This window comes from Contarinia nasturtii, unplaced genomic scaffold (genome assembly GCF_009176525.2).
Source record: "Contarinia nasturtii isolate CC-2019 unplaced genomic scaffold, AAFC_CNas_1.1 Cnas_scaffold_1037, whole genome shotgun sequence".
Lineage (NCBI taxonomy): Eukaryota > Metazoa > Arthropoda > Insecta > Diptera > Cecidomyiidae > Contarinia > Contarinia nasturtii.
In genome coordinates, this window is record NW_022198383.1 from 8,309,421 (window position 1) to 8,335,397 (window position 25,977).

At 33.5% G+C, this 25,977-nt stretch overlaps 6 protein-coding genes across 11 annotated transcripts; 2 read left to right on the forward strand and 4 right to left on the reverse strand.

Moving 5' to 3' along the window:
* Positions 1-2,670: 2,670 nt before the first annotated feature.
* LOC116343609 (CUGBP Elav-like family member 1) lies at positions 2,671-16,751 on the reverse strand. Of its 6 annotated transcripts, XM_031771785.1 has the most exons (9): positions 15,890-16,747; positions 15,611-15,783; positions 8,787-9,170; positions 4,671-4,849; positions 4,319-4,604; positions 4,067-4,252; positions 3,695-3,892; positions 3,519-3,641; positions 2,671-3,429 (listed from the first exon to the last, which is right to left on the reverse strand). In XM_031771785.1, the coding sequence occupies exons 3-9, from the start codon at positions 8,917-8,919 to the stop codon at positions 3,158-3,160; spliced, it is 1,377 nt and encodes a 458-aa protein (XP_031627645.1). In that variant the 5' UTR covers positions 8,920-9,170; positions 15,611-15,783; positions 15,890-16,747; the 3' UTR covers positions 2,671-3,157. The 6 variants fall into 6 exon arrangements, with proteins under 6 accessions (XP_031627645.1, XP_031627646.1, XP_031627648.1 ...); XM_031771786.1 differs by lacking the exons at positions 15,611-15,783; positions 15,890-16,747 and adding an exon at positions 11,882-12,319; XM_031771788.1 differs by lacking the exons at positions 15,611-15,783; positions 15,890-16,747 and adding an exon at positions 9,658-9,714.
* A 589-nt stretch (positions 16,752-17,340) lies between these two features.
* On the forward strand, positions 17,341-19,093 carry LOC116343613 (transmembrane emp24 domain-containing protein 5-like). The gene is made up of 3 exons (XM_031771793.1): positions 17,341-17,814; positions 17,895-18,190; positions 18,265-19,093. Exons 1-3 carry the CDS (start codon positions 17,625-17,627, stop codon positions 18,520-18,522), a joined length of 744 nt encoding a protein of 247 aa, XP_031627653.1. The 5' UTR covers positions 17,341-17,624; the 3' UTR covers positions 18,523-19,093.
* Positions 19,045-20,668, reverse strand: LOC116343611 (ribosome biogenesis protein NOP53). The gene is made up of 3 exons (XM_031771792.1): positions 20,548-20,668; positions 19,970-20,482; positions 19,045-19,909 (listed from the first exon to the last, which is right to left on the reverse strand). The coding sequence occupies exons 1-3, from the start codon at positions 20,658-20,660 to the stop codon at positions 19,171-19,173; spliced, it is 1,365 nt and encodes a 454-aa protein (XP_031627652.1). The 5' UTR covers positions 20,661-20,668; the 3' UTR covers positions 19,045-19,170.
* A 209-nt stretch (positions 20,669-20,877) lies between these two features.
* On the forward strand, positions 20,878-23,434 carry LOC116343610 (DALR anticodon-binding domain-containing protein 3). Its single transcript, XM_031771791.1, has 4 exons — positions 20,878-21,890; positions 21,963-22,278; positions 22,400-22,567; positions 22,665-23,434. The coding sequence occupies exons 1-4, from the start codon at positions 21,151-21,153 to the stop codon at positions 22,782-22,784; spliced, it is 1,344 nt and encodes a 447-aa protein (XP_031627651.1). The 5' UTR covers positions 20,878-21,150; the 3' UTR covers positions 22,785-23,434.
* On the reverse strand, positions 23,384-24,268 carry LOC116343614. The gene is made up of 3 exons (XM_031771794.1): positions 24,094-24,268; positions 23,618-23,981; positions 23,384-23,551 (listed from the first exon to the last, which is right to left on the reverse strand). Exons 1-3 carry the CDS (start codon positions 24,136-24,138, stop codon positions 23,481-23,483), a joined length of 480 nt encoding a protein of 159 aa, XP_031627654.1. The 5' UTR covers positions 24,139-24,268; the 3' UTR covers positions 23,384-23,480.
* A 780-nt stretch (positions 24,269-25,048) lies between these two features.
* Positions 25,049-25,814, reverse strand: LOC116343615. Its single transcript, XM_031771795.1, has 2 exons — positions 25,689-25,814; positions 25,049-25,550 (listed from the first exon to the last, which is right to left on the reverse strand). The coding sequence occupies exons 1-2, from the start codon at positions 25,746-25,748 to the stop codon at positions 25,197-25,199; spliced, it is 414 nt and encodes a 137-aa protein (XP_031627655.1). The 5' UTR covers positions 25,749-25,814; the 3' UTR covers positions 25,049-25,196.
* Positions 25,815-25,977: the final 163 nt, after the last annotated feature.

Below are 25,977 nucleotides of genomic sequence, written 5' to 3' on the forward strand. Positions count from 1 at the left end.
TTTATCTTTTCTCTCCTTTTAGTTTTTTTTTTTTTTTGTAAATCATTGTGAAACATTATTATATTTTTATCCTCTAATTTTCTCTCAAAATAACACAAAAATACAAAAATTTTAAGAAAAAAAAAACATATATTTGTTTTCCAGTTCACAATAAAAATTTATATTAATATAAAATTGGCGCTTTACGAAACACGTTAGAAATTAACAGATTGTTGGTTTTATTTTGTTTTATAAAAACATATCAGGCAATAAATACTGAAATAGAGAAGAAAGAAATGTTTATAAAACTCATCAAGTGTTGAAATGGAATCGCCGGTGACATTGTATCCCATTTTAGAATTTGATCTCAACGAAGTGAAAGATAAATTGTATAATGCATTGAACTTGAGTTGGAATTAACGTCCTTAAAAAAACAAATTGATCATTATTTCACTGTTTCAATTATTTTTCAAAAAAGTTTATCACAAATACAATTTTTTAATGATTTTTTATTACATTTTTTTTGAAAATAAAATGGAAACCATCAAGCAATTTCATTGCAATGTTTATATTTGTGTTAAATGAATGAAACGAAAAGTAGTATATATATATTAAATGAGATTGTTTATAACAAAAAAGGATTATTTTTTTTGAGAATGAGTGATCAAGAGAAAGTCGATTAAAAAAAATATGCCAAAAGTGAGAGATCAATAGGTCGGTAAAACGAAGAAAAGAGAGATTATTATTTTTATGTGGGAAAGAGAGATTACTATATATATTTTGATGAACGGATTAGCTAGATAATGTTGTGAAATGGAAAGGAATTTATATTAATGAACAAAACAGTAGGAAAATATTTTTTTTCGTACTAAACAAATGTCTATTTTTTGGAACTCATTCTTTCAATATATTTGAGGTGTCCACATACAATTTTCAACGGAATTTCATCGCTAAACCAACGCATTTCGAACTCCGATAAATAAACCAACGATTTCCAAATCATCTAATTTGACTAACAATTTCTTAACGATGAAAATATTTACAAACATAAAAATAAAAAAAACCTACCAGAATCACTTCATTCTAACTCAAATTTAAATGTTAAACTTTGTTACAATATCTTCACTGTTGAACTTAGTTGTTAAAAAAAAGAGAACAATATAAATGCAAGAAAAAACCACAAACACAAAGAGCAAAGTAATATTTAACAAAATAACCATAGTAACCTCATCATTAAACATATAGTACAAGAGTATGAAGCGAAACAAAAATCTATAATAGAAAATACCATATATTTCTATTGTAAATAAAAACAATCAAGATCGATGATCGCAAAAACGATCTACACCTGTTTCATAAAGGAAGATTAATATTTTTCGAACAAAATCAAAGTTATTGTAACATAAATTTGATTTGATTCGCAGTTTTGAGGTAGAACTTTATGCAACATTCAACGAAGTAAAATCAGTTTTTTTTCCTGCAAATTTTAAAAATATCTATAATCTATGACATTTTCGTTCAAATTCTTTTAAACTTTTGGTGTTCAATGTTCGACATTTTTTTACATATAAAATCGATCGCTATAGCGAATATAAAATCTTTGTATATTCAGCAGCTAACAATGGAAGAATGAATATATAGAAAAATGAATGTCATTGGATTTTTTTAAAAATTCGGTAAAAAAGAGATAAACACTAAAAATCTTAAACTAAAAGCAAATAATATATTTAATAGCGGGACAAACCTAGATTTTTATTGTTCTAAATGTTGTCATTTAGTCGTAGAGTTTTAGCGCTCAATCGAAGGTTAAAAGAAATGAAGTTTTCATACAATGAATATTTAAATTGCCTTGCTTTTTATTGCAAGTCCCAATTTTAATTCCAAGGTTTATAGAAAATGTTTTATGCATTTTTTTTTCAAATAACGTACAATTTTCTGCAATCAATACACAAAAACGCTGCTTTTTGAATGCCTATCGATCAGCATAACTAGTTTTAGTTATGTAGACGATGATTTGTAATTCAAAAATACAGATTGATTATTCGGCTTTGAGTGTTAGGCACAGGAATGTGGACGGAAAATGCACAACTCCATGCTTTATGGAATGAAAATAACAGAAAAAAATGATTATCTGACAAATATATTGTATAACACTGCTAGCTTTAAGACGAAATTATGAAAAAAGATAATTACCAGCTTAAATTGAACGATCCATCACCATTAACCCAGTGATTTCGAACCACACAATGAAGCAATTTACAAAGAAAAGAAAAATGAAATGAAATCAATGCACTTGATCAATTGATCGGACACTAATTTTTTTCAGAATTCATTTACTACCGTAATCGATAATCGAAATAAATGAAAAGAATTTGTTTTATAGTTTTAGTCATTTAAGTGATATAGTAATAAAACGAAACTAAAGCGTCAATATAAAAATAAATTATATTATATTGATGAAAAAAAATTGTGTTTTATTCATGCATTCATTTTTGATTTAATTTTACTAAAACAACAGCGAAAACTCATAAAAAATCGAATTTTTAACAAGAGAAAAGATGGACCGTGGTCATGACATTTATACATTTTTTTGGAGTCGATTTAATGAATCGTGGTGAATCTACATTGCTTTCTAGTCCCAAAAGCTGCAAATCAAATGATTTAAAATTGGCAACGAAATAATAGAAACCATTCGAGTCTTTATTAAGGCATTGATTAGCCTTATTTTATTTTTCAAATGTTTTTTTTTTTTAATGACTACGCATGCACAAGGTAATTAAACTTATCGGTTTTCTTTGTCTATCGAGTTGACTTTCTTTGCGATAGTGTCTATTTGGTATGATTTAAGGTACGTGACAAAAAAAAAATGTTCCATTTCGAATTCTGTGCTAATATCTAAAAGATCATTATTTTGACTTATATTATTTTGTATCATAATTAAGTGCTTTCATTTTCTAGTGGCCATCAGTTCGTCGGTAGTTTGAATTTGATATTCGCTACAAATATTTAAAAAAAAAACTTAAATATTTAATTGCAACAGAACTTTTCTTACGATTTATATGTATTATATACTCGATTCTCGGTGAGATTCGATTGTTTTAACGTCACATTTATTGTGTCAAAGATAAAATTGCGTTTAAAAAAAAATTGCGCGAAATAACGATATGAAATAAAAGTTTTAGTATGGCTTCGCCGCATCCTTATTCCGTTTCAATTGTACTTTTAGTCTTTTGGAACCAATCTGAAAGCCGTGCATGGCTTGAATGGCCGACTGTGCTGAAGTCGCATTATCATACGACACAAAACCGAAGCATTTTGACAAATTGGTTTGTTTATCAATAAACACTTTGGCCGATATAACATTGCCAAATGGAAGAAATGTTATGGCTAAATCACGATCTGTAAACTCTTGTGGCAAATGGTATATGAACAAATTTCCACCTTCAGGACCTGTGTGTGTAAAAATTCAATCGAATATTAGATTTTTTTCTAACGATTCCGACGTCGTTAAAGTGAAAGTCCACGGAAACAGTTATTACCTTCAATTTGTTTGCCGGCAACCAGCGACGCTGTCGTATTCAGGGCATTTGCAGTACATGATGGAGCATACAGTCCACTGGCGTATTGAGGCAATGCAGCTGTTGTATAATCTTGAACTGACCCTGAAAGAAAACCGTAAATAAGACCGGAAACACGAATTTTTGTGGATGCTTACAAAGTGGCGTTGTTGTTGTACCAAGCTGAGCACCCGACAGTGATTGACTAGACGCAGTTGGGCTTAGCTGTGATTGACCAATACATGCCATTGCAAGAAGATTTTGCATCGAAAGTGGTTGCAATAAGCCAGCATGCGTTGCGGCCGTGGAACCTGTCAGTGGATTGTTCGATGTGTCCAATTGAGCACCATTAAGTCCTGATATAAAAAAATAATATCGAATGTTAGATAATTGAGAAAATAGTAAATGTCTTATTATTCATATAACATTTTCTGTCTACAATAAAACCATCATTTATTGGTATGAGTCAATCGTGATTAGATAAAAAAAAACTTTCAGATAAACTTTGATTTATTTTACAAATCAAGTACCTTGTAGAAGCTGTTGTTGCATTTGTCCCATCGCTTGCATTTGCTGTAAAAACTGAAGCGATGACGTTGACAATGCATCAGCACCAATAAAAGGCATATTACACGTTTGAGGTGGATTCGTTAGAAGTGATGAATTCGATGTCAATGCTGTTGCGTTGGGCATTGTAATCAAACCATTTGCTTGTACTGTAAATAAAATAAAAGTGGTTTGATTTTACGCGCAGCAAAGAAATTTTTAAAAAAGTGAAATACCTGAACTGCTTAATCCAAGATTCATCGGAAGATTAGCGACTGTTGTAGCCGAATTGCCATTAGCACTACTCAATGAATTTGTTATTGAATCGCTGGTAATTGCAACGCCGGGGGAAATAGCAGTCAAACCTGCACCCGACGATGTCGTACCTGTACTTTTTATGGTTGATAATATAGCCGCTTGCATTTGTTGAACTTTTTTCTGTTCCTTTTCTTTTTGTGTATCGGCAAATTTGACGACCAATGGAGCAGAGCACCCTTCCATCGTTTGAGTTTGGTTTAATCCCTGTATTTTTTTAAAAGTATCATCAATTTTTGATTCTTGATTTGAAAAAAATAATGCGTGTCTTACTTTTATGGCGGCCAATGCATTTTGTTTTGTTGCAAATGTAACAAAAGCACATCCCTTGCTTTGACCATTCTGATCACGTAGCACCGTGCATTCCTCAATAGAACCATAGCCAGAAAATAGTTGTCGCACCTCCTGTTCATTGTATTTCTTGCTAAGCATACCAACGAACAGTTTTCGCTCTAAAAATGGAAACAGAAAACAAACAGATATAAATCAGATCGATTAAAACGAATCACAAAATTGAACGACGTTAAGTGTGAAAAGTCACTGTCGTTACGCGTTCTATTTTCAGTTTCATGTAATTGTCGACGGAAAAGCAAAATAATGAAAAACCAATTCAAATCAAATCAAATATAGAGTGAATGGGATGAGAGAAAAACAAATCACATATCACCCAATTGAACGAACATTCTTTTTGTGTCATCAAATTGAAAAACTGGCTAAAAATAACCATTTGCATTTCAAGTGAAATTCCTCAAGCATCGACAGAGTGTATTCCTCAAGCAGTAGACAAGTAAAACCCTAACCACATTATGCGACAAATCCACTAACTGAATACAATCACCGAATTCAATTACAGTTGAAAAATCCGCAATTTGCAACGAGAAATGAAAAAAAAAAAAACAATTTATTCAACACAAATCCAACTTATCACAATTTGATTGGTGATCGTTTCAAGAAAAATTTACGACCTTTTCTCTTTCGCTTAAATAAATCTGTTCTGCACATCAAGCATGAAGAGAATTTCAATTTATCAACTGAAATAGAGTGGAAAACTATTTTGTGCGCTCAATACAAAGTCTTTACACTAAAGTCTTTGAATTTGCAATATTTATATATATTCAAATAAAAAATGCACATCTTTTTCAGTGGTTTAAATGTAAGTCACATTTTATTGGTTGCTTTGTTTTTTAACAACACATTTGATTATTGAATGGCTCGAGCCAATCGATCATTTGGTGAAACTCTGTTCGGGATGTTTGTTTTTCATATGCTTTTCGAACGCTCCGGCGTCCAGAAATTCCAAATTGCAATCGCAAATCATGCGTTTTTTGGAGAAAAAGTCCGGATATCTTTTTGAATTGAAGTTGGTGCGACGTGTATAGGCATTGCCTCGTGGCGAACTTTTATTTCGATCCATCTTCGCTTGGTAATTTTTTCGTTTTCCCGTCTTCGACAATCAGCGAAATGTTGGCGTTTTCTTTTCTTCTTTTTTCCACTATTAACTGGAGTTTGTTCGACTTGTGTGTGCTTCAGTCCAAAGACAAAATGAATCTGAAAATTGCACGATGATTGACAGCCATTTTTATACTTGTTTTGTTTTTATGACCATTGTTATGATTTCTGTGAAAGTGAATTGCCGGAAAACTCAAAAAAAAACACGACACATTAAAAGTCGCATCGACAAATGTACAGTCGTCGCAGTTTAACGATCGATCACAACTGGTAATAAATATTGCAACAGATATTAGTGTCAATATTTTGATTGGTCGTCTACTGTTTATGCAAAACAAGTTGCAATGACTTCTGCGATATTTATTAAAGTGATTTCAATCTGGTGAAATGTGTTTCATTCACACATGAATCATACAAACATTGAAATCAACGGCGATGTTTAATACCACCTTCGACCATTTTTGCAAATATTGTGAATTGCTGATTAAAAACCTACTGAATGTTGACACAAAGTTTTGATCCAAACCTGCCATATTTATTTTGTCAAGATAAAACCCAAAGAACGGCTGATTTCAGTTTCAGAATTGTTTTGTATGAGAGTTTTTCGGATACATACTCAACACGTTATTTTTGCGTGTTAGTACTCAGAAAATGCTCGATTGTTTCATATTTTTCACATGGTTCAGTTTCATCTGCGTTAAACAATGAACATTAACACTGGCAATAAATACAAATATGATAATGAGATATTATGCAATTCATTTAGTGTTTACTTGGCCGTTTGATTGTTTGGTCTGTCAGCAATTGAATTTAAACAAACACCCCTTTGAAATCAATTTATATTTTTCACTAGAAAATGAAACCAAAGACGTTAAATTGATTGAATGAACTGTGCGGATATTTGATGTATGAGTCAAAAAAACCTTTTTTTCTCCATACACTGAAACATTGATTAGCACTTGAGATTTGAAGCAAACTCATTGTTGACTTCGAAAAATATACCTATTCGACCAAAGATTGCAATAAAACTATAGTTTCAGTCAATTGCGGTTTTGCCATTTTGTTTTTCTTATCGACAAGAGCAAAAAAAAACTGATTGAAGTAAAGAGAAATTTTTGTCGTTTTCACACATAAAAGCTCAAGCATTTTGAATTTTCCATGGTTAAAAACAATGGATTACGCCACTTAATTAAGTTACATGGCATTGTATCGTAAATCTTTATCGGTATAAATCATAGGTTAAGTTGTGATTAAATTTACATCACGATAAACAAGTCATTAAGCTACAATCGAAATTACTAGCGAATAGTTTTTTTCTGCATTTCGTTCATTCTTTACGAAAATATTTCAAAACCCTGATTCTCTAATTACAACAAGCAAAGGTCTTAATCGAAACGGAACTCACGAAACACTTGGAAATCGCGAAGACGAAGGGGGAGAGATAAAATGAGATTTTATTTTAAAATATGCATAAATGAATGAATTGAAGAATAACCAAGCACGCACGCATTTTGCATTTTAAATATCCACCGAAAGTTTTATTTCGTCAGCCAATTCCTGTATTTGTTCAACCGATTAGCATGCCGCATAAGACACATACAAAAACTATGGTTTGCGAGCGTGCGCGCGCATGCTTGTGTACACACCTTTTAGGTAATGCTCAAAATGATGTGAATTATTATTATGGTCGTGCCTTTGCGAACCGCTGCGTCAGCACGATGTATGGGTTATACACGTTTCTAAAACTAAATTTCTCATTCTTCGTTCGTACGCAAGTTAATTTACTTTTCGTTTGTAACAGCACTTGTTGGAGGCAGCAAAAACAACAATAATACTAAAAGGCCACGAACAAATAGAGTACACATTGCAACTACAACATCTAGGGAAGTCGTTTATGTTTTGAACGTTTAGTGCCAAATATTTTCACTTATTTATCAACTCACGAATAACATAGATACGATACATTTGACGCGCTCGCAACTCGACGAGCATACACAATACACATATATTTAAATTCGATGATACGAGTAATAATTTCACAACAATGACTACAACAATAAACCAAAACGAATGAAATCATACATATAAGATATTTCGTATACGGACTCTGTCAAAGATAACAGATTCAATAAAAAATGCGAGTTCAAAATAATATGAATGAATGTGGACACTTGTAAGTATAGGCACATTTTTTTATTCAACTCGACCAATTTGCTGAGAAAAAACAAACTTAGCGATAAATCTAGGATAATTTTTCTGATACTTTACAATTGTCAATGAAATATATCGAATAAAAGAGCCCCTGTTCAAAGCATTCGCACAACGTTGAAACCCGTCAAGGTGGCAATTTCGCTGAACCGTGTACGATTATTTCTGATTGATTTGCGATCGTTTTGGATTAGAAATGCCAACTCATCATTGGCAGCCATTTGTGTCGCTAACTTCTATGTGTACCAGATATTGCATGCGATGCATCGTAAAATTCACAAGATCAATAAAAATGCAAAGCGGTTCGAATAAACTACATAAACAAAGTGAATCATACATTTACACAATCGACAGTGTGTGCTTGTATATGTGTGTATGTTATCACGTGAAATATTCCCGATTGAGACAGAAAAAAACCCTCATGCGGTAATATATGAAAACATCAGAATTGTTTTTTTTACACATACGACAAACACTTTAACAAATTAGTGCAAGATATATAAAAAAAAGAAAAAAAAACCAACATAAAAAGAATAAACCAAAACAAAAACAGAAAATATTTCGGGTAGATGTGAAATATACAAAATTGGCGTTATAAACTAAGAATAAATTTCATGCTATTAATCAAATTTGGCCAAAAATGAAAATGATTTTTTTTTTAAATGCAACAAACAAATAAAAAAGAAAATTATCATGATTGTTTTGTTTTTACAAAGATAGAACAACACAAACCTGGTAGAACGTATGGTGTTGGATTAGATGTGGGCAACCAATAAGTTGAGTTAATTGATGGATATGTGACATTCGTTGAGCCCGCTGATACCGATGGCAACGATGATGTTACTTGCTTTGTGCGACTTTTCATTGTTTTATTTTTTTGTTCGCTTTTTTATTAAATTGTAAAAATTGATTTTCTTCAACGACGTTTCAATTTTCTTCAATTTTATCGGTTTAGTTATAAATGATTTTGTATGTCCTTTACTACAAAATTACAGTCAGTTTCGGCCACAAAATGATAAACACGTATTGTGCAGTCGCACTGAACTGCACTGTCGATTGTCTTTTATTTTATGGTTTAATATATGATATACACGTACAGAGTTCACAGAGAAAGCACTACGACACATACAAAAAAAAGAACAAAATAAAAAAGAAAAATATATTTTGTTTGGTGCTCTAAAACAAGTAAATATTTGGATTTTATACAATTCAGATTTTTTTTTTCATAAAATGGAATAAAACCAAAATGAGATTTGATGATTTATGAGTTTTGCATCTATTGCGTTTTTTCGCTATTTCTCTCTCTCCCTCTCTCTCGCTTTTTGTGGGAGATCATTTAAATAGAATTAATTTTGTTCAATTTATGTGTTACATTGAACAAAATTTGAAGCGTGATTTTATTTGATCTGTAGAGAAAAAAAGAAGCTGACCTTATCGAAAGTATACCGGAACGAAAAAATGGCGAAAAACACTTTGAAACTTCAGTAAAAAATGTGTACAATGAATAAAACGAAGAATAAACACGTAAAAACAATTTGAATAGATTAAATGTGAAAAAGGCACCTAATGAACGTTAAAATTTTAATAATTGCGATTTACATACAATTTTCTCTCTCGATTTTTCTTGGTAATAAGTAAATTTTGCGGTTTGGTTCATCGAAAAAATATCGGTAACTGTCGACAAACGGTGACCGAAAAAGTTGAAAATGCTATAAAATGAGAATAAAAAAAACCACACCATCTTTCTTTGTACGTGTACAATTGGAATTTCTCAAATAGTTTACACAGATGAGATGAGATACTATTTTGCTTCGGATAAGACAATCGTCATATAAGCTTTTTTGCAATTGGAATTGGAAATTCGAATTGTTACTGAATTAAAATATGGCACAAATGTTTTTTTTTTTCGTTCTTCGATTGGATGATGATGTGGTGGCATTTTCTCCACATTTCTTTTGTCGATTAAAATTCAAATAGCATTGTCAGTGTTTGACATGTCAACTGGGTTCTCTTTAATTGACAAGAAACAACCTTTTTATTCGTTTCTAGTCAATGACGATAGCTCTAAAAAAAATGGAATGTAAGCGAAAACCGAAAAAAAATTGTAATAATGATGCACAATTCAAACATAATAACAGCTGTGCTAATGATATTTCGTGAGTATTTTCAATTGTTCGCGTGATATTTGCTAGTTGAAAACGTCGCACAAATGTGTCGATAACACAACTGTGTATGGTGCACGGTAATTCGGTTTGAAAATTTATTTTCAACGAATGAAAAATTAATGTGCATAATTCATGGCAAACTTCGTTTCATTTTTTTTCAGTACTATATCGTGTATCGTTTGTGTTGCTTGCATTTTCTTGCCTGTGATTTGATCAATTTCAAGATAAAAGAAATGTGAAGACGAAGCTTTTTGTGCACTTTGATCGCTTCTGTTTCCAACGAAAACAGCGCAATGTCGTCGTTTTCTCATGTACTTTTTCACAAGAGGTGTGATAAAGTACAGCAAAATCAATGCATATTTCGTTTTATTCACACTTTACCTGAAATTCAAATCACAATTGAATATGAAAATTATGCCGCTGTCGCCCACTTTTTCTTTCTTTGCAAGAATCACATAATAATCAAATCATCATTGCCGTTCGCATGACTTTTGTACGAATTTATAACATTGAAATTTTGGAAAATCGTTCCGTGAAAATGGTGAATGCATAGTTTGGCGAAGCCTTACGCCACAAATCTATTCTGCGTCATAAATATGTTGAAATCGGCTAAGTTCACTCATTTATTTGAAATGTAAATTATCAGTTGTACGCATAATGATGGCCATGGAGCTGCTATTGGTATATATGTATGTGGTTGTGTGGCGACAACGATGACAGAAAAATTGAATATTTTTTGACATGGTAATCATCACATTGTGTAGCGCAAAATAAAATAAAAAAAAACGAAATAGAAGTCGATATGGAGATAGAGGGAGACAGGGAGAGAGAGCCGAGAGAAAAAAAATGTTTCAAAACATTCAGAACTTCAGTGTACAGAAAAAAAAATACATTGAACATTGAAGAAGAAGAAGAACAACAAAAACAGACACAGTGAACAACAATAAGCACAATCAAACAGTGTATAACAATGAAAATATACGTACATATTCGGTACGGTCTGATAATAGAAAATGGAAATACCTTTGCTGCGCGCGCTCACTCACATTTACATATTTGAAAATTTATTCTCGACAAAATAAAATAAAAAAATAAAAAAAAACAAAAGAAGTAATTGTAATAAGAGTGAGAGGGAGATAGAGCGATCAGAAGCAAAAATACACATAAAGACACATATGGAATAAAACACAGAAATATTTCGCTTTTTTTCTGTTTGTTCGGACACGTTTATTGTTTCGTGTGCTTATTTTGGTTTTAATTTAGCGCTTCGATAACATTTATTAACTTATGAATCCAACAGTGTTGTGCGTTCGACGTGTCGTCTGTTTCTTTATTTCATTTGAATAAACAAAATGTTAACGATCTACTTTTCTGGTGCTTGATTGCATTTCATTTCTTTTGTAAGCATTTATTGCATAGAATCAACGACGGTCACAGGAGGTGACAGACATATGAAGGAGCTCAATTGCATAAGAATTTCATTTAAATTCCGACTGAAGTGAAAAACAATATCCAATGAATATTTTGATACGTATGCAAAATGTGTGAATGATCTTCTTTTTTATATTTTTTGTAAGTTGATGTGATGAAAAAGAAGCATTGATGACATTGTAAAACTATTCATTTTTTTGTTCAAAAATATAATAAGATTCTAATACACACCATCACACTTATAGTCTCAGTTGGCGTGTTATCAGATCCGTGATTTTTCAATGTATCCAGTAAAAAAAACAGCACCACTCAACACCACATTACTTTTTATGCTGCTTATGCAATTTTCATTAAAAACTGATCTTCAAATAAAAAAAAATCACGTTGCACTAGAAACGTTTTTCTTTTTCAAGTTATGTCACGATACGTTGAATTATAAAGACATTCCGCGAAGTGACGGCGAACGATTCTAATTTACCGGTATTGATGATAATCTCAGATTCGAATGATAGCGAGAAAAAGTATTGACTAGAAGAATCGTGTATACAGCGCGCACAAGTATGCACATCGCACTGCACAAAACGTTGCTGATGATATGTGTGATCGATTCTAGCCACAATGAAATGACTTGAACAGCTTCGGGTGGAACATAAGAAACCGAAAACAAGCACCGATAACGATTCTGTGTGTTACAATTTTAAACTTTACGTTTATTTCACTTTTAATTATTGTCTCTCCTTCTCGTCAGTACTCTGTTTATGTGTTGTCTCTCTATATATTTTTTTTTATATTACGATATAATTTCGTGCATACAAAAGAAGAAGAAAAAACAACAAATGTTTCAAATACGAAGTAAATGATATTGTTCGTGGCATGCTGCTTTTGTTTGTCCACACTGTCACATTGTCGTGCGCGAGCGAATAAGTCAGCGAGCGAACAATTGTCTCTCTGTGCTTCCCTCACTCCCTCAGTGTTTGTAATGAAAATGAAAAGGGACGGATGGCGCACACACGCACAGGAGACAAGATAAGAAACGAAGAGAGACGGAACTAGAAAAAAAATGTACGCAATTTATTTTCTTTCATTTGCATTAGCCAACAAAGCAATCGAAATTTTGGGCTCACTTACACTCTTCTCGCACTCGTTTTATTTTTACTGACATTTCACAATATAATCGCGCCAGACACTGTATTATAAAAATGGTTTATTTGTTCTTCGTTTGCTTATAATTTTTTTTGTTGTTGTCTTTTGTTTTCGTTTCTCCATATCTTAATACCTCAGCATATTGCATTCTTTTCTGATTCTTCAAAGCCGAAATTCTTATATCAACGGCACGGTCTGTGTGTATGTCGTGCATACGTAACAATTTGTTTGTTTTATTTATTTATTTTTTGTTATTATTGGATTCATTCTTTGGTTGTGTTAGCTGCTGCCACATAATCATCATGTAAACGGCACTGGAATGAATGCACAGGTTTATTTCATTTATTTGCTCATTTATTATTTCTTGTGCGCATGTTTTTGTCATCTTATATTTGAATAGTGACAGGAACGTCGAAAATGACAATGAAGAGAAGAGACGTGAAGAAACGTTTTTGATATGTTTGGTGTTCATATAACGTCCACCGAGCGGAAGAGGCAAACGAATGAATCAAACAATTGAGTCATTCAATATGATGTTACCATACCAAAACCAGTTACATTTCAACGAATTTCCCCGAAAACATTAAATGAACCATACGCAAGAGTAATTGATTTTGTGATTGGGCTATTTATTTATAGATGCTCACAAGTACTCGCACAAAAGAAAATAATCGATGAAAATTGAAATCAGATGCACAATCCGAAGACAGAAGAAATTTACGATAAATCTCTTTTACGAGACGACGACTATTGTAGCGACAATACCCAATTTGGCGCTCTTCAATGTATTTTTTTCTCTCATTTCACAAGCCATTAAAAGAAACTGGAAAGAGAAATTGAATTGTTCTATTTTCTAACGTGATGCATCTTCGAATTAAGCGATATGCCAATGAGTGAAAAAAAAAAGACAAACAAAATCACGATTTGTGTTCGGAACAACCATATAAAAAAACCAATAAAATGTTAGTAGGAAACGAAAGATGTGCGCAAACAACATCAAACGCTTTCGAGTCTTCTTCTTGTATCTTTTTTTTTCGTGCTGATGCAGCACAATGTACATTTGCACAGCCACGTACCAAAGTGTGCACTGTCGGTTACATTGTGATTGCTATTTTTATTTCCCTTTCATAAATCCATCACATATCGTCGCTTTTTTCTATTCATACGTGCAACGTAACGGATGGCTATTAACAGTTTACAACTGCTTTATAATGAGACCGCGCGGAACCGCATGGTCAAATCGTCATTTTATTTAGGACTCTCAACAACAATTTCAATCCATTATATTGCACACATCCATTAAATCGAGAGATGCAATCGAAGTGTGGCCACTTCTTAAAATCCGCTACATTTTCATTTCACAAATATTCACCCCGGTTTGAGCAATGATGAACAATTTTGTGAACGAAATTTCACTCAACATTGTAACATTTTTAAAACAAACAACAATAATTAAAAAAAGTAGCTTTGATGACCTCATATCTCACGTAGCACATCAAATCATCGTCGTCATTGAGGAAAACCTCAATTAAAGCACTTTTCATTACATTTTGCAAACAATATTATCGATAGTAAGAAGCGATCAGCTATTAATTTGAGAGGAAAAAATAACAAATCTGATTACACAACAATCATTCTTAGTACTTATTATTTAATAAATGAAAATATGAAAATAAACGCTTTCAAGCCGATAAACTATTATCAAATGTTGATTTTTATTGGTTCTTTTGTTGCTTTTTTTGCAGACTTACTTTGATTACTGTAGTGAATTTCGATTTTTTTTTTCTCAGTCTGCTTTTTCCCAACCACAATCAAATGTTTATTTACGACAACGACGTCGGTTTTGAGTTCTTTGAGTTTGCATAATTTTTGTTTCTAAAGATTATGATTCAAAGAGATTTTGTGTAAATAGTTTGTGTTGATATATTTGTTTATTATTTAGCTTTCAAACTTCATATATGCTTATAGAAAAGATCAAAAAAATAGTTAACCTAAGCATGAGAGAGAAAAACATCGTACATTTTGTGTGTGAGTGTGCGCGATCTGCAAATAATTACAAAAAGCAATCGCTTCGAATGTCTCTATGGTCTCATGAATGAGCATGCCTAATGTGTTCGTAATTCCAAACCGTTTGCCACTATATACGCCTATGTCGCGTTCGAACTCGGCGAATGCATGTGACCGATTGTATGGTAAAGTGTGTCACTTGTTGCTTGTTTATTTTTTTTTCTTCTCTCTACTTTATCGGCAAAAATGGAGAAAACCTAAACAAGAATGTGCATGGTTCACGTTGTCTATCTGTTGAATATTTTTCAACCTGTGACGAACCGTACGAGTGTGTGTCGGTGCATGCATTTATTTTACTATGTTTGTCGCTACTCTTTAGCGTGTGCAGTTTTTTTTCTTCATCCGTTTTCCAGTATCATGTGTAAAGTTTTGATGGAATTTTCGATTTTAAGCGAACATGCGATGCATCCAGCCACAGGCCGGACAGAGAGAAATAGAGAAAAATTGGCAATAGGTCTATATGTGAATTGGGTTCATGACTATTTCGATTTTGATTCAGAGTGCAAAACTTTAATTTGTGTGCATGTCTGTCTCATCAATAACTGTGCGTGTATGTAATTTAATTTGGAGTTATTCAAAACAAACACAAATCTCAAATTAGAAAAAAAAAACATAAAAAAATATACAGGGTTAAAAAAAAGACGTTTGCCCATAGATTTAGTTACAAACCACGTAAATACATTGAAAAGAACACATTTAAATAAATTGTGAGATACGATTTTTTTTCCGAGGTGTGGACGGGTTACTTACGATTATTTCAACGTGATAAATCCAACGTGGTCATTTCGATGCAAATTTGTGATCGAGGTTAAAATGCAGCTGTCGAATGTTTTTGCACCCATTTTTGCAATCAAATGCATCATAAACTAAATTCGGAAATGCAAATTCACCACTTTTTTTCGGTTTTGTAAGGGCTTTTCTTTCTATATATAATTTTTTTTAAACAAAAAATCACTTGATCGAAATAATACTCATGCCAAATGTTCACAAAATCAAACTTCGTTCTTTTTCTTGTATTTTTTTTATTACCTCATTTTCTACATACACTCAAGCGCAGCAAAGAAAAACAAGTGAATTAAAATCGATGTCGATGTTTAGCTTAATATTTTCTTCGCCCAATATTTTTATGGTCAGATCGTTTTGCAATAAATGTATATTTATTTCCACAATGCAAAAATATCCGACCGCATCCGATTGATTCAACACGCGAACTAATCTAACGAACGAACGTACAAAAAAAAAGAGTATATATTTTGTGCGCGATCGTAAGCGCCTAGCGCACACAAACACCGAATATTAACTTGGTTGGTTTTAGTCACATGAACACTTTTGGATTTGGAATTGCAATTTGGTCGGGCGGTGAGCAGAGGGAGAAAGAGAGCCTGTACACAAGTGAGCGACACATAACTCTATTTGAAAAACGAAATAACAATAATCACAGTGTGACGGTGGCGAAAAGCGAGAGCGCGAAAGAGAAAGACGAAAAAATAAATGAAAAAAAAACTATTTAAAAAAATGTGTACACAATCAAATGAGCGGTCGGTATGTAAGCGCGAATGCATACAAGTCACAAAGCACAGGTAAATCAAAACGGTGTGTACGCTGCGGCAAATCGCCAACTAGTTAGGTGTTCGCTCTTCGTTTGATGCAATTGATTTAACCATTGCTTGGCTTGAAGCGGTTAGAATCGTAGTACGTGTGCAGTAGCAATAATATAACGGCCAACCGAACCCCGCTCCAAAAGTTACTTCATTCACTCACTCGCTCGCTTCAGCTATTCACTTTTCCAATCCGAATATACATTTTCAAATAAAAATACTAGACAGACAGAAAATAATAAAAAAAAACAATAGACTGAAACGAAGTAAACGAGGTGCTCAGCGAAAAAAAGAGAATACACTGCGGTGTCGGGTTGGACACAATCAGAATCAAAAATCCAAACACATCATTTAACAGTTAAACACACATAAACGACACTGACTGTTGTGATCTATGTGTTTGTGTGAGAATGTACTTGTACAATGCTTACTACGTTCGCGTTGCTACTGTTCGAACGGACCACCATACTCATACATTTTTGCTTAGGCGGCACATTTTTTCGAAAAAACAACAACATTTTTTCTCGTCTTTTTCATTTGACTTCTTCGATCTAATGAAACATAGTTTACATTATATTTGTTTGTGCAAACATCGAGACGACATAAAATTCAATTGAATGAAATTTGTGCTAATAGTTTTCCTTTCGATTGAAACGTGTAATTATGCAAAAGTTCGTTTGAAATGAAGAAAAATAAAACGAAAAAGTGAAGTGACAAATTTTATTGAGAATATTTAAATTTAAAATCTATTTCCCACTCCTGACCATCGATTTTTTTGAATTTTGTGTAAATGATGAAAGATTCAACGATGGCGTTTGTAAGTGGCGCCCTCTTTACTTCCACGATATTCAACACTGTAACTACTTGGCATCATCACCGGTGAAGTTGTTGTGACTCAACGGAAAAGTGTCAATTAATATCTTTTTAGCGATAGATGAATGTTTGGTTGTGTGTATTGTTGATTTTTTGCGTTTGTTTTCGTCGTTGCTGTAACATTTATTGTTCCGTGTCATTTTCTTTAACCAATCAACGTTGTACTCGTAGGTCATAAGCTCACGTTTCAATTGTTCAAATATAATTGAGTTCATATACACGTTAGATTTGGTGGCACGGCACTATTTTTTTTGCATTCATTTCAAAGTCGTTTCATTATTACATCAGAGGAAATGTACAATATCAAACATCAAGATATGTTGAGCGTCGGAATCTTAATTTTGTGTTTAATGGACACAAAAACCATTGGCGCGAACGATGTTTATTCGCAAAAAGAGTTTACAATTCAAGTAGAACCTGGTGACATAGCCTGTTTTTACGAAAAAGCAGTGAGGAATCAAATAATTGACTTCGAATATCAAGGTATTTCACCAAAATTAAACCAATTGTACTTAAAAGTACTTGAATAATGCAATAAAAAATGCACCAACTTCTTTTTCAAGTCATTGACGGTGGACATGGTGATTTGGACATATCCTTCGAGCTTCAAAATCCAAATGGTCATCCGATTATTACGGAGTATAAGAAATCCGACAACATTCATCGGCTGGATGCAAATGTAGACGGAGATTATAAATACTGTTTTGATAATTCATTCAGTTCATTTAACACGAAAACGGTATTCTTCGAACTAATTATCGAATGGGATGGTGAGCATGGCGAAGCTGGTGGCCGTGAAGATGATTGGGGCAAGGAAGTTTTGGACAAAACCATACCTGATGAAATCTTAAAAGAAAGGGTTTGTTGAATTACACTACTTTTTGTCGCTTTTTTCACCGTTCAACAATATTAACTTTGTTCTCCACAAATTAGCTCACCGAGATGCAAGTGACAATTATGAAGCTGCATGATCATTTGAATTCTGTGCAACGCACATTGGATGCGAGACGATCCACAGAAGCACGTGACCGTAATCAAGCTGAAGAGAATAATTTCAAAGTGAGCGCATGGTCATCATTCCAAATCATTATGATGTGCATTGTTGGCTCGATTCAAGTTTACATGTTGCGCAGTCTGTTCGAGACAGACCCTAGGGCCAATATTTGGACAAAACTCAAGTTCCTTAAATAAATCCAATTTAAACATAAAAATCCAAAAGAAGAGAATGCGAAGAAGACTGAAAAACTAACCATCTCAATCACTCGCAGGGCTCAAATTTAAACTAATTTTACCAATAGGAGAGGACCTGATCTATGCCAAAGACCGTTTGAAGCGCGCTCAAATCTCATTTAATTAAGATTTACACCAAGCAAACAAAACATGTAGACGAAATTGAATTCTTTTTTTTTGTACACAAAACTTTTTATCACGAAAACGGGTTTGAATGAAATATGGTGTGAGTGTGTGTATAACATAATAAAAAAAAACTAAATTTAAAACAAATGCTATGAATACTTATGCAAAAACAACGAACGCTTCGAAAATAATGTGCACCTTTTTTACAAGAAAATATCATGTTTAGCTTATGGGAAATTCTACTACCCGTGGCATCATGATCACTACCATTCCAATTTGTTCTTACGTTCATTCTGTATTGAATATTTCTCAGAAAAATTGAATAATTGAAAAAGCTATCTCTGCATCTTTGATTAAAACCATGTTTGTTTGAATGTGTGAATAAATTTTTTAAAGAAAAAAAACATTTTATTGATTTTTTATTGTTTCTGTAACAATTTACTGACTAAATCTAGCCGTAGTGATAGTGTTAATATGAATGCTTCACTTTCTCTTCTTTTTCGATTTAACCGGTTGTGGAATTTCTTCTTTATGTGAGTTACGTGTGTAACGTTTAACATCACGACGTTTACGCAAACCAAGATCCTTGGATGTTGCAATGATATTACGTTTCTGCATGCTCTTGTATCGATCTGTAAGGATGCTTCCGTGAGGCGTGATATTCCGTAAATTGCCCGATATTTCCTCTGGCATGTTGATATCGATTTCTTCTTCTTCAAATGAAAATTTGCTCAAACGATGCGGTTCTTCACGTTTTTTCTCTTCGCGTTCCTTCTTTTTCTCACGTTGATCGTTCAATTCTTTTTCCATCACCTTAATTTCGGCTGTTAATTTCTTCAACCGATGCAAATCTGCCGTTTGTTTCTTTAATTGTTTCTTCTTCTGTAATGCCAACTGTAATTCACGTTGTTCTTTTTGCTTACGACGTGCTTTTCTATCCTTTCGTTTCACCTCAACCGGTGGATTAATGGCAATATATTCATCGTGGTCGGAAACAATTTCATTGGTCTCTTCATCATCGAGGCCGGAACGTAGCTCGTTGAGTTTGAATGTGTCACGCTCACCGCTCGAAACTTTCTTGAACATTTCGGTGGTGACCCGATTCAAATGATCTTCTTGTTTGATTATTTTCAATTCACGTTCCTTTACTTGCTCAAGCAATGCCTGATGGTCTTTTAACGATGGATTGTAACTGGTGCCAGGATGTGGCACTTGTACGGCTCTGTAATTAAATTCAATGCATTTAGATAACGAAGCAAAAAAAACCGCAAAAAAACCTTACTTTAGTTTACTGCGTTTGTGAAAGGCTGATGATGGCACCGAAACCACCGGTGTTCCAGTGTTAACAATATTATGTGTGACAACATGATCCTCAATCCAATCGTTTTTGAAATCAGTTCGTTGCTCGGCCGCCGTCCCCATTTCCCATATGTCTTTATCAAAAACTGCCTGTTTGTTTGCTTTTTGCTTGGCCGCAGCTGCTTCCAGTGAACGTGCCCGATCGCTCAACGATCTCAGTACTTTTTTCTTTACAATGCCCTTTGCTTCATTGGCTTGCTCCAGACTTTTTGCAATGAAATGTCTACGCTCTTCTTTTGTTCGGACACGATTTCTTTTGGCTATTGGATCTGACACTTTCGAATCGTTTAACAGCGATGCAAAACATTTTGGCGTCGATTTTAACAGTTTCTTTCGCTTCTCACGCAATGTCAAACCAATTTTCTTCTTTTTCTTCTTCAGTGTGGGCTCTGTGTCGACCACAAACAATTCATCGTTTGTTTTATCCGAAACTTTACTGTGGATGGGACAAATGGAAAATGTAAAAAACAATGTTCAAAATCAAAGTTCAATTTGGTTTACCCCATGCGTTCTTCCAAACGCTGATCCTCCAAATAGTTGTCCACATCTTGGTGTTCGATCTTTCGCCATGATCCCTTTGTCTTTTTCGAAAGTCGTTTCTTTACTTGTGTCATTTTGATTTCAATTTAAAATAAAACTCTATTTTAAAAATAATATTCAAAATAAATCAGAGACTTTATGAGTCGTGCTTATTTGTAGCACGTTTTTATGTATTAAGCGAATGACATATGAATATGACATAACCTCAAATTATCATGTGTGTATTTGACATTAATACGCCGTGGTGAGTTCACCAACTGTCAGTCATCCTTTTGGTTTTCATCTGCACACAAACACTAAACAAATCGGCAATATGAATTTTATTTGTGTGAACGGAAAAGGCCAACTCGAACGCATTGTTTAGTCAGAATTCAGCTGGACAACGACGAGCAAGCTTAGGAGAGCGACACATTACACAATCACATAGTTCATTCAACTGTTTATTTAACTTACTAAAATAAACGTTTTTTTTTTCTTTTTAAAAATTTGATATCCCATTAAAAGTCAAACACCAAAATTTAAAACACATTTAAACTGTTTAAAGTTCAATAAGATACATTGAAAATGACACAGCTTGACGAACTGTTTGAACAAATTGGTAAATTTGTGCTGAAACAAGCAGATTTCACGTTTATGCGTGCACAAACCATCGTGAAACAGCACACTGAAAAATTGTCACAGATTGGTGATATTGCATTTCCAATCACTGTGCAACCATGGTTAAATGCCATCGAAACCAATTCGGCTGAATCCAGAAATGATTTGAAGCAAATTATCAACGAAAGTGAAACCGAATTTGCACGAAAATTGTGCGAAGCCAGTACAGAATGGATGTTCCACATCGAAATGGTGAAATTTTCCGAATTTCGATGTTTGTTGTTCCTCAATCGGCCAAAATGTTACAGCGACTTTTTAAAAACGGTACTTTATGACGACGCATCATATGGTCAATGGCATCATCATAACACAAACGATGATAATACAAACTACGCAGTTGAAGTGGTCAAACAATCGAACGACAATAGTCTGGTTGCGCACAGATTACAGCTCATCACAAAGGTGCTGATCAATTTATTGCGGAGTTCGGGCTTTGAAGCGAACGCAGCAAAATTCGATGTGAATTCACTCGAAAACAACAATTTGACCGAAGTTCTGGTAAAATCAGCAAGGAGAGATGGTGGCAAAAGAGCAAACAGGCAAAGTGAATTGGAGCTCAATAACAACGCCAACCGAAAATCCATCACGATTATTTGCGGAAATGTAACAATTTGCAGACCAGGACTCACCGCTGACGATTTCATTCGGTAAGCATCAAAAACATATACAATTTTGATGAAAGAAAATCGATTTAGAAGAACAAAAAATTATCTCATTAGACTTCGTTCATTGGAAATGGAAAAAACGGCTGAATTGAAACATGGCCACAACAAAGAGAACGTTATCATCGACAAGTGTCAGAAATTGGGTGCGGCTACTGTTACATTTGATTTTTTGAAAATCAAACATTTCAATACCATCAATTTTGAGAAATCGATGACAACACCATCGACAATCAAAGGGGCTGCATTCATTTTGTATAACGTTGCACGGCTACAAACACTCTTGGCATCGTTTGATCATCAGGTTGCGAGAGGATTCTATGATCCGTTACCAAAGTTCGACCAAATTGATTTTGGATTGTTGAAAGAAGAGGTTTGTGTTGATTTTGCTTTATTCATTCCTTTTCAATGCATTTGATTGTTTTCAGTTCTGAACGAGTGTTTTGACTCACTTTCTCTCTCTCTCTCTCTTGTTTTTTTTTATGCCATCACAGGAGGAATGGCAGATGTTTTTCGTGTACATTGTCGGATATCCCAATCTGTTGGAACGCTGCATCAGCGGAATTGGAACCGGCAACATTGCCATTCATTTGCTGTGCACATTTTTGAGTAACTTATCTGCCTTGTTCAGCGTTTATTATCATCGTGTCAAGATTTTGACGGTAAATATAAAGCGCTGTATATAAAAAAAATTGTTTTACACAAAATTGTTTGGAGCATGGTGTTCAAATTTTTTTTATGCTGTTCAATGAAAATCAGGACAATTTGCCGCAACTGGTACCGGTATTGTATGCACGGATCTATTTGTTGAAGGCGCTACGCAGCATTTTCCTCAAAGCGTTGGCAATTCTGGAAATCGAATCACTCGATCAAATGTAACGTGGTGCTGCCACTACCGACCCACCCACCAAACGACCAAATACGACTAAAATATCGTCATAATGTAAGAACAATCATCTGTTGAAAATGTGCCTTATAAAGTTTAAGTGTTAAAACACAAATTAAGTCATATCCGATTAATTCAACTAATTTAATTGATAAATTAAATTCAAACATGGAGAAAGTAGGTTTATCTTCAATCTGTGATTAAGATATTAGAAAATACAAAAAAGCGAAAAGCTATTGAAATAAGGTTAATTCAAAACCTGATCGCAAAAGATCAAAAAAGTCTGAAATGAATCTCTAACAAAGCTATATGCCAGAGCATTTATAATAATCAAAGTTAATTTTTATTGTTTACCTTTTATTATCATTATTTTTTTAAATGTTATATCGCACATTGAAATCAAAAAAACAGATCATCATGTGTAATGAGATACTACTCAGAGATTCGTGCGCATGAGTTTAGAGAACAAAAATCCGAAAGAGAAGAGATAGAGTTAAAAAGTCCTTATATGATGATGAAATTCACGAATTTCAGTATTTATTCATACAAATGTCATTTTATTCAAGCATGAAAAAAGAACACATTTAAGGAAGAAAAGTTTATAAATAACAAATAAAGGCAGTTTCCATAAATATTATGAGAAAAATTGGATTTGGGATGTTTTATTTTGGATTTAATTCACGGACTTATCATGCATCATTTTTTGCGGCTTTTATTCGATTCTTGGCAATGTTTAGCATTTGTTGGCACGTAGCACGAACTGCAACAAAGAAAATACTCAAAATAATAAGAATAATTCAAATTGGCTCGATTCATATAAATAAACCTTGAACAGCGGCTCCTTGTGAGATATGTTGAGTAACTTGTCGTTCTAAAATCGCTTGTTTTGATTGGGCAGCTGTATTTTTCACATGTTTCACGTAATAATCTTCAACTTGTGCCTTAATATCGGATGAATTGGTTACATTTGCTTTATCGATGATAGATTGAAAGGCAACCTTTCGACAATTCCGTCCAATACGATCAATGACCGCTTTGAATGCATCATATCTTGCTTCAACCGTATCGTGGCTATCGATTGCAAGCGTAAGATTTTCGGTGATACGTTTCACTTGATTCTCGGCTGAAATTGAACGCGCTTTGATGATGGCCGTTGTAAATGATGGTGTGGTATTTTTTATATAAATTAACTGAATGAAACAGAGAAAAAAACAAACAAACACAAATACACACAATTTCGTTTCATTTTGAAAATGGTTTTAGTTTATTATTATTTTTTATCGAAAATAGATTCTTTCATACTTGAACGATGAACGAAGTTGCTATAATCAGCGATAATTTTGTCATTTTCACAAGTGTATTTTGTTTTGACTACAATCGAACAATAAAAAGTTATACCGTTTTCAAAATCATAGACTGACTTTATCGAGAACAGTTTCAAGCGAACGCACCAATTTAACTAAATTAAAATTGCAATTGCAATGCCTGTTTATATGGCATCCACACACCATAATGCATGATAAAAATCATGAATTGCCTATGTGCTACATGAATGTCTGTGAAGTTCAAGTGTATGTAATGCACAGCATATAAAGAAAATTTATTCTAACCCATCATAGCCAATAGCATGGTTGGCATCGACATACAGACACATTGTGGTTAATTCTAAAGAAAGTTCTCTCACATTCACATGTAAATGTGTGCATCACACGCATAATATGCTGTTCACAAAAGATCGTGCATATACCGGAATCTTTTTTGCAGCAGCAGCACTTGATTAGTAACAATAAACTTGTTTGTTTTCCGTTCATTCTCTGTGTAATAAAAAAAAAATCATCATCACGTTTGTTTTTTGTTCTTTTTTTTCCATTTTTTTCCACACTGACAACTGAGAGTGTAGATCACATCGCAGAGTGCGATGGGAATTCTTTTGTGTTTGTTTTGTAAGAGTGTGTGAGATTGATTGGAATTGAGATGTTTTTTTTTTAAAGCAAAGAATCTCGAGCGTGCTCTCGCTGATGTCGTTTAACGTGCATAAACTTGTACAATGTGATTGGTTTGTGAGAGAGTTTGCAAAAAGAAATTAATCAACAAACTTGAAAGATAAAATTGAATGCGCTGAACCTGCGCTTTTATCGCTGTTTAATCTCTTTCAGTCAACAGCATCAAACTGAATGAATGATATTCAATAAAAAAATCAATGCAGGCATTATCAATGTTTTTTTTTCAGCAAATACATAAAGCAGAAGAAACGATCTTGTGAATATTAATTAAAACAGCTTCTTTATTTTATTTTTTCCCTTCGATCTCATTTTTTCAGACACTTTACACGTTAATTATATTTCACCAAGAATCCTATGATTAGCGAATTGGAGTGATTTAATTATCGAGAGAAACTTTTTTTTTTACAACGTAAAACCAAACATTTGATGGCAAAGTGCATTCGTTGCGACACCAGCATTTCTAGCGATTGGTTCGGGATTTTGATTGTCGAAAATGGCCTGTCGATTTTGTTTTGGATAATTCTTTATATGATTGTCGTATAGAGTTTTTAGCCGTTCCAGTTGCTCTGATTTGTTTGGCCTATTGGCAGCAGCAATTATTTTGTGAACTTTTTCATAGCATTCATCGTGATACTGTTTGATGGTGTATTCAAATACTGCATATCGTGATTCTTGCAGACCGGCCGTTAATATTTTTAGTAGAAGACTTTGAACGCGCTGCTCTTCATCTATTTCACTTGGATCATCGGCAAGTACCTATTTTTATTAGGACAGCAAATAGTTATTTAGATTTAAAATTAAATTTGGTCGAAAATTGCACAAGACACAGAAATACAGTTTCTAATTTCTTTAAAGACTGTAATCAAACAAAAAGCAGCAAAAAGTGATACTTACTTGGGAGTAAATTAGAAAAATTGTGAAAGCAATCACTGTTGGTGCGAGCATTGCAAACATCTTCTTGCAACCACTTCAATCAGAGACAACCAACTGAATGAATTGATCAACGATGAAACAATCAACTGGGCGTATTTCTAATTATCAATACTTTTTCGAACTTGTTTGGAAATTCCACACTGCAAATAATACCTTTTTTATTCAGACGCAATAAAAAAACCAGATGATTTAATAATTCAGGGTCATACTAGAATATTAATGATCTTTCTACGATTGAATGGTTTTTATG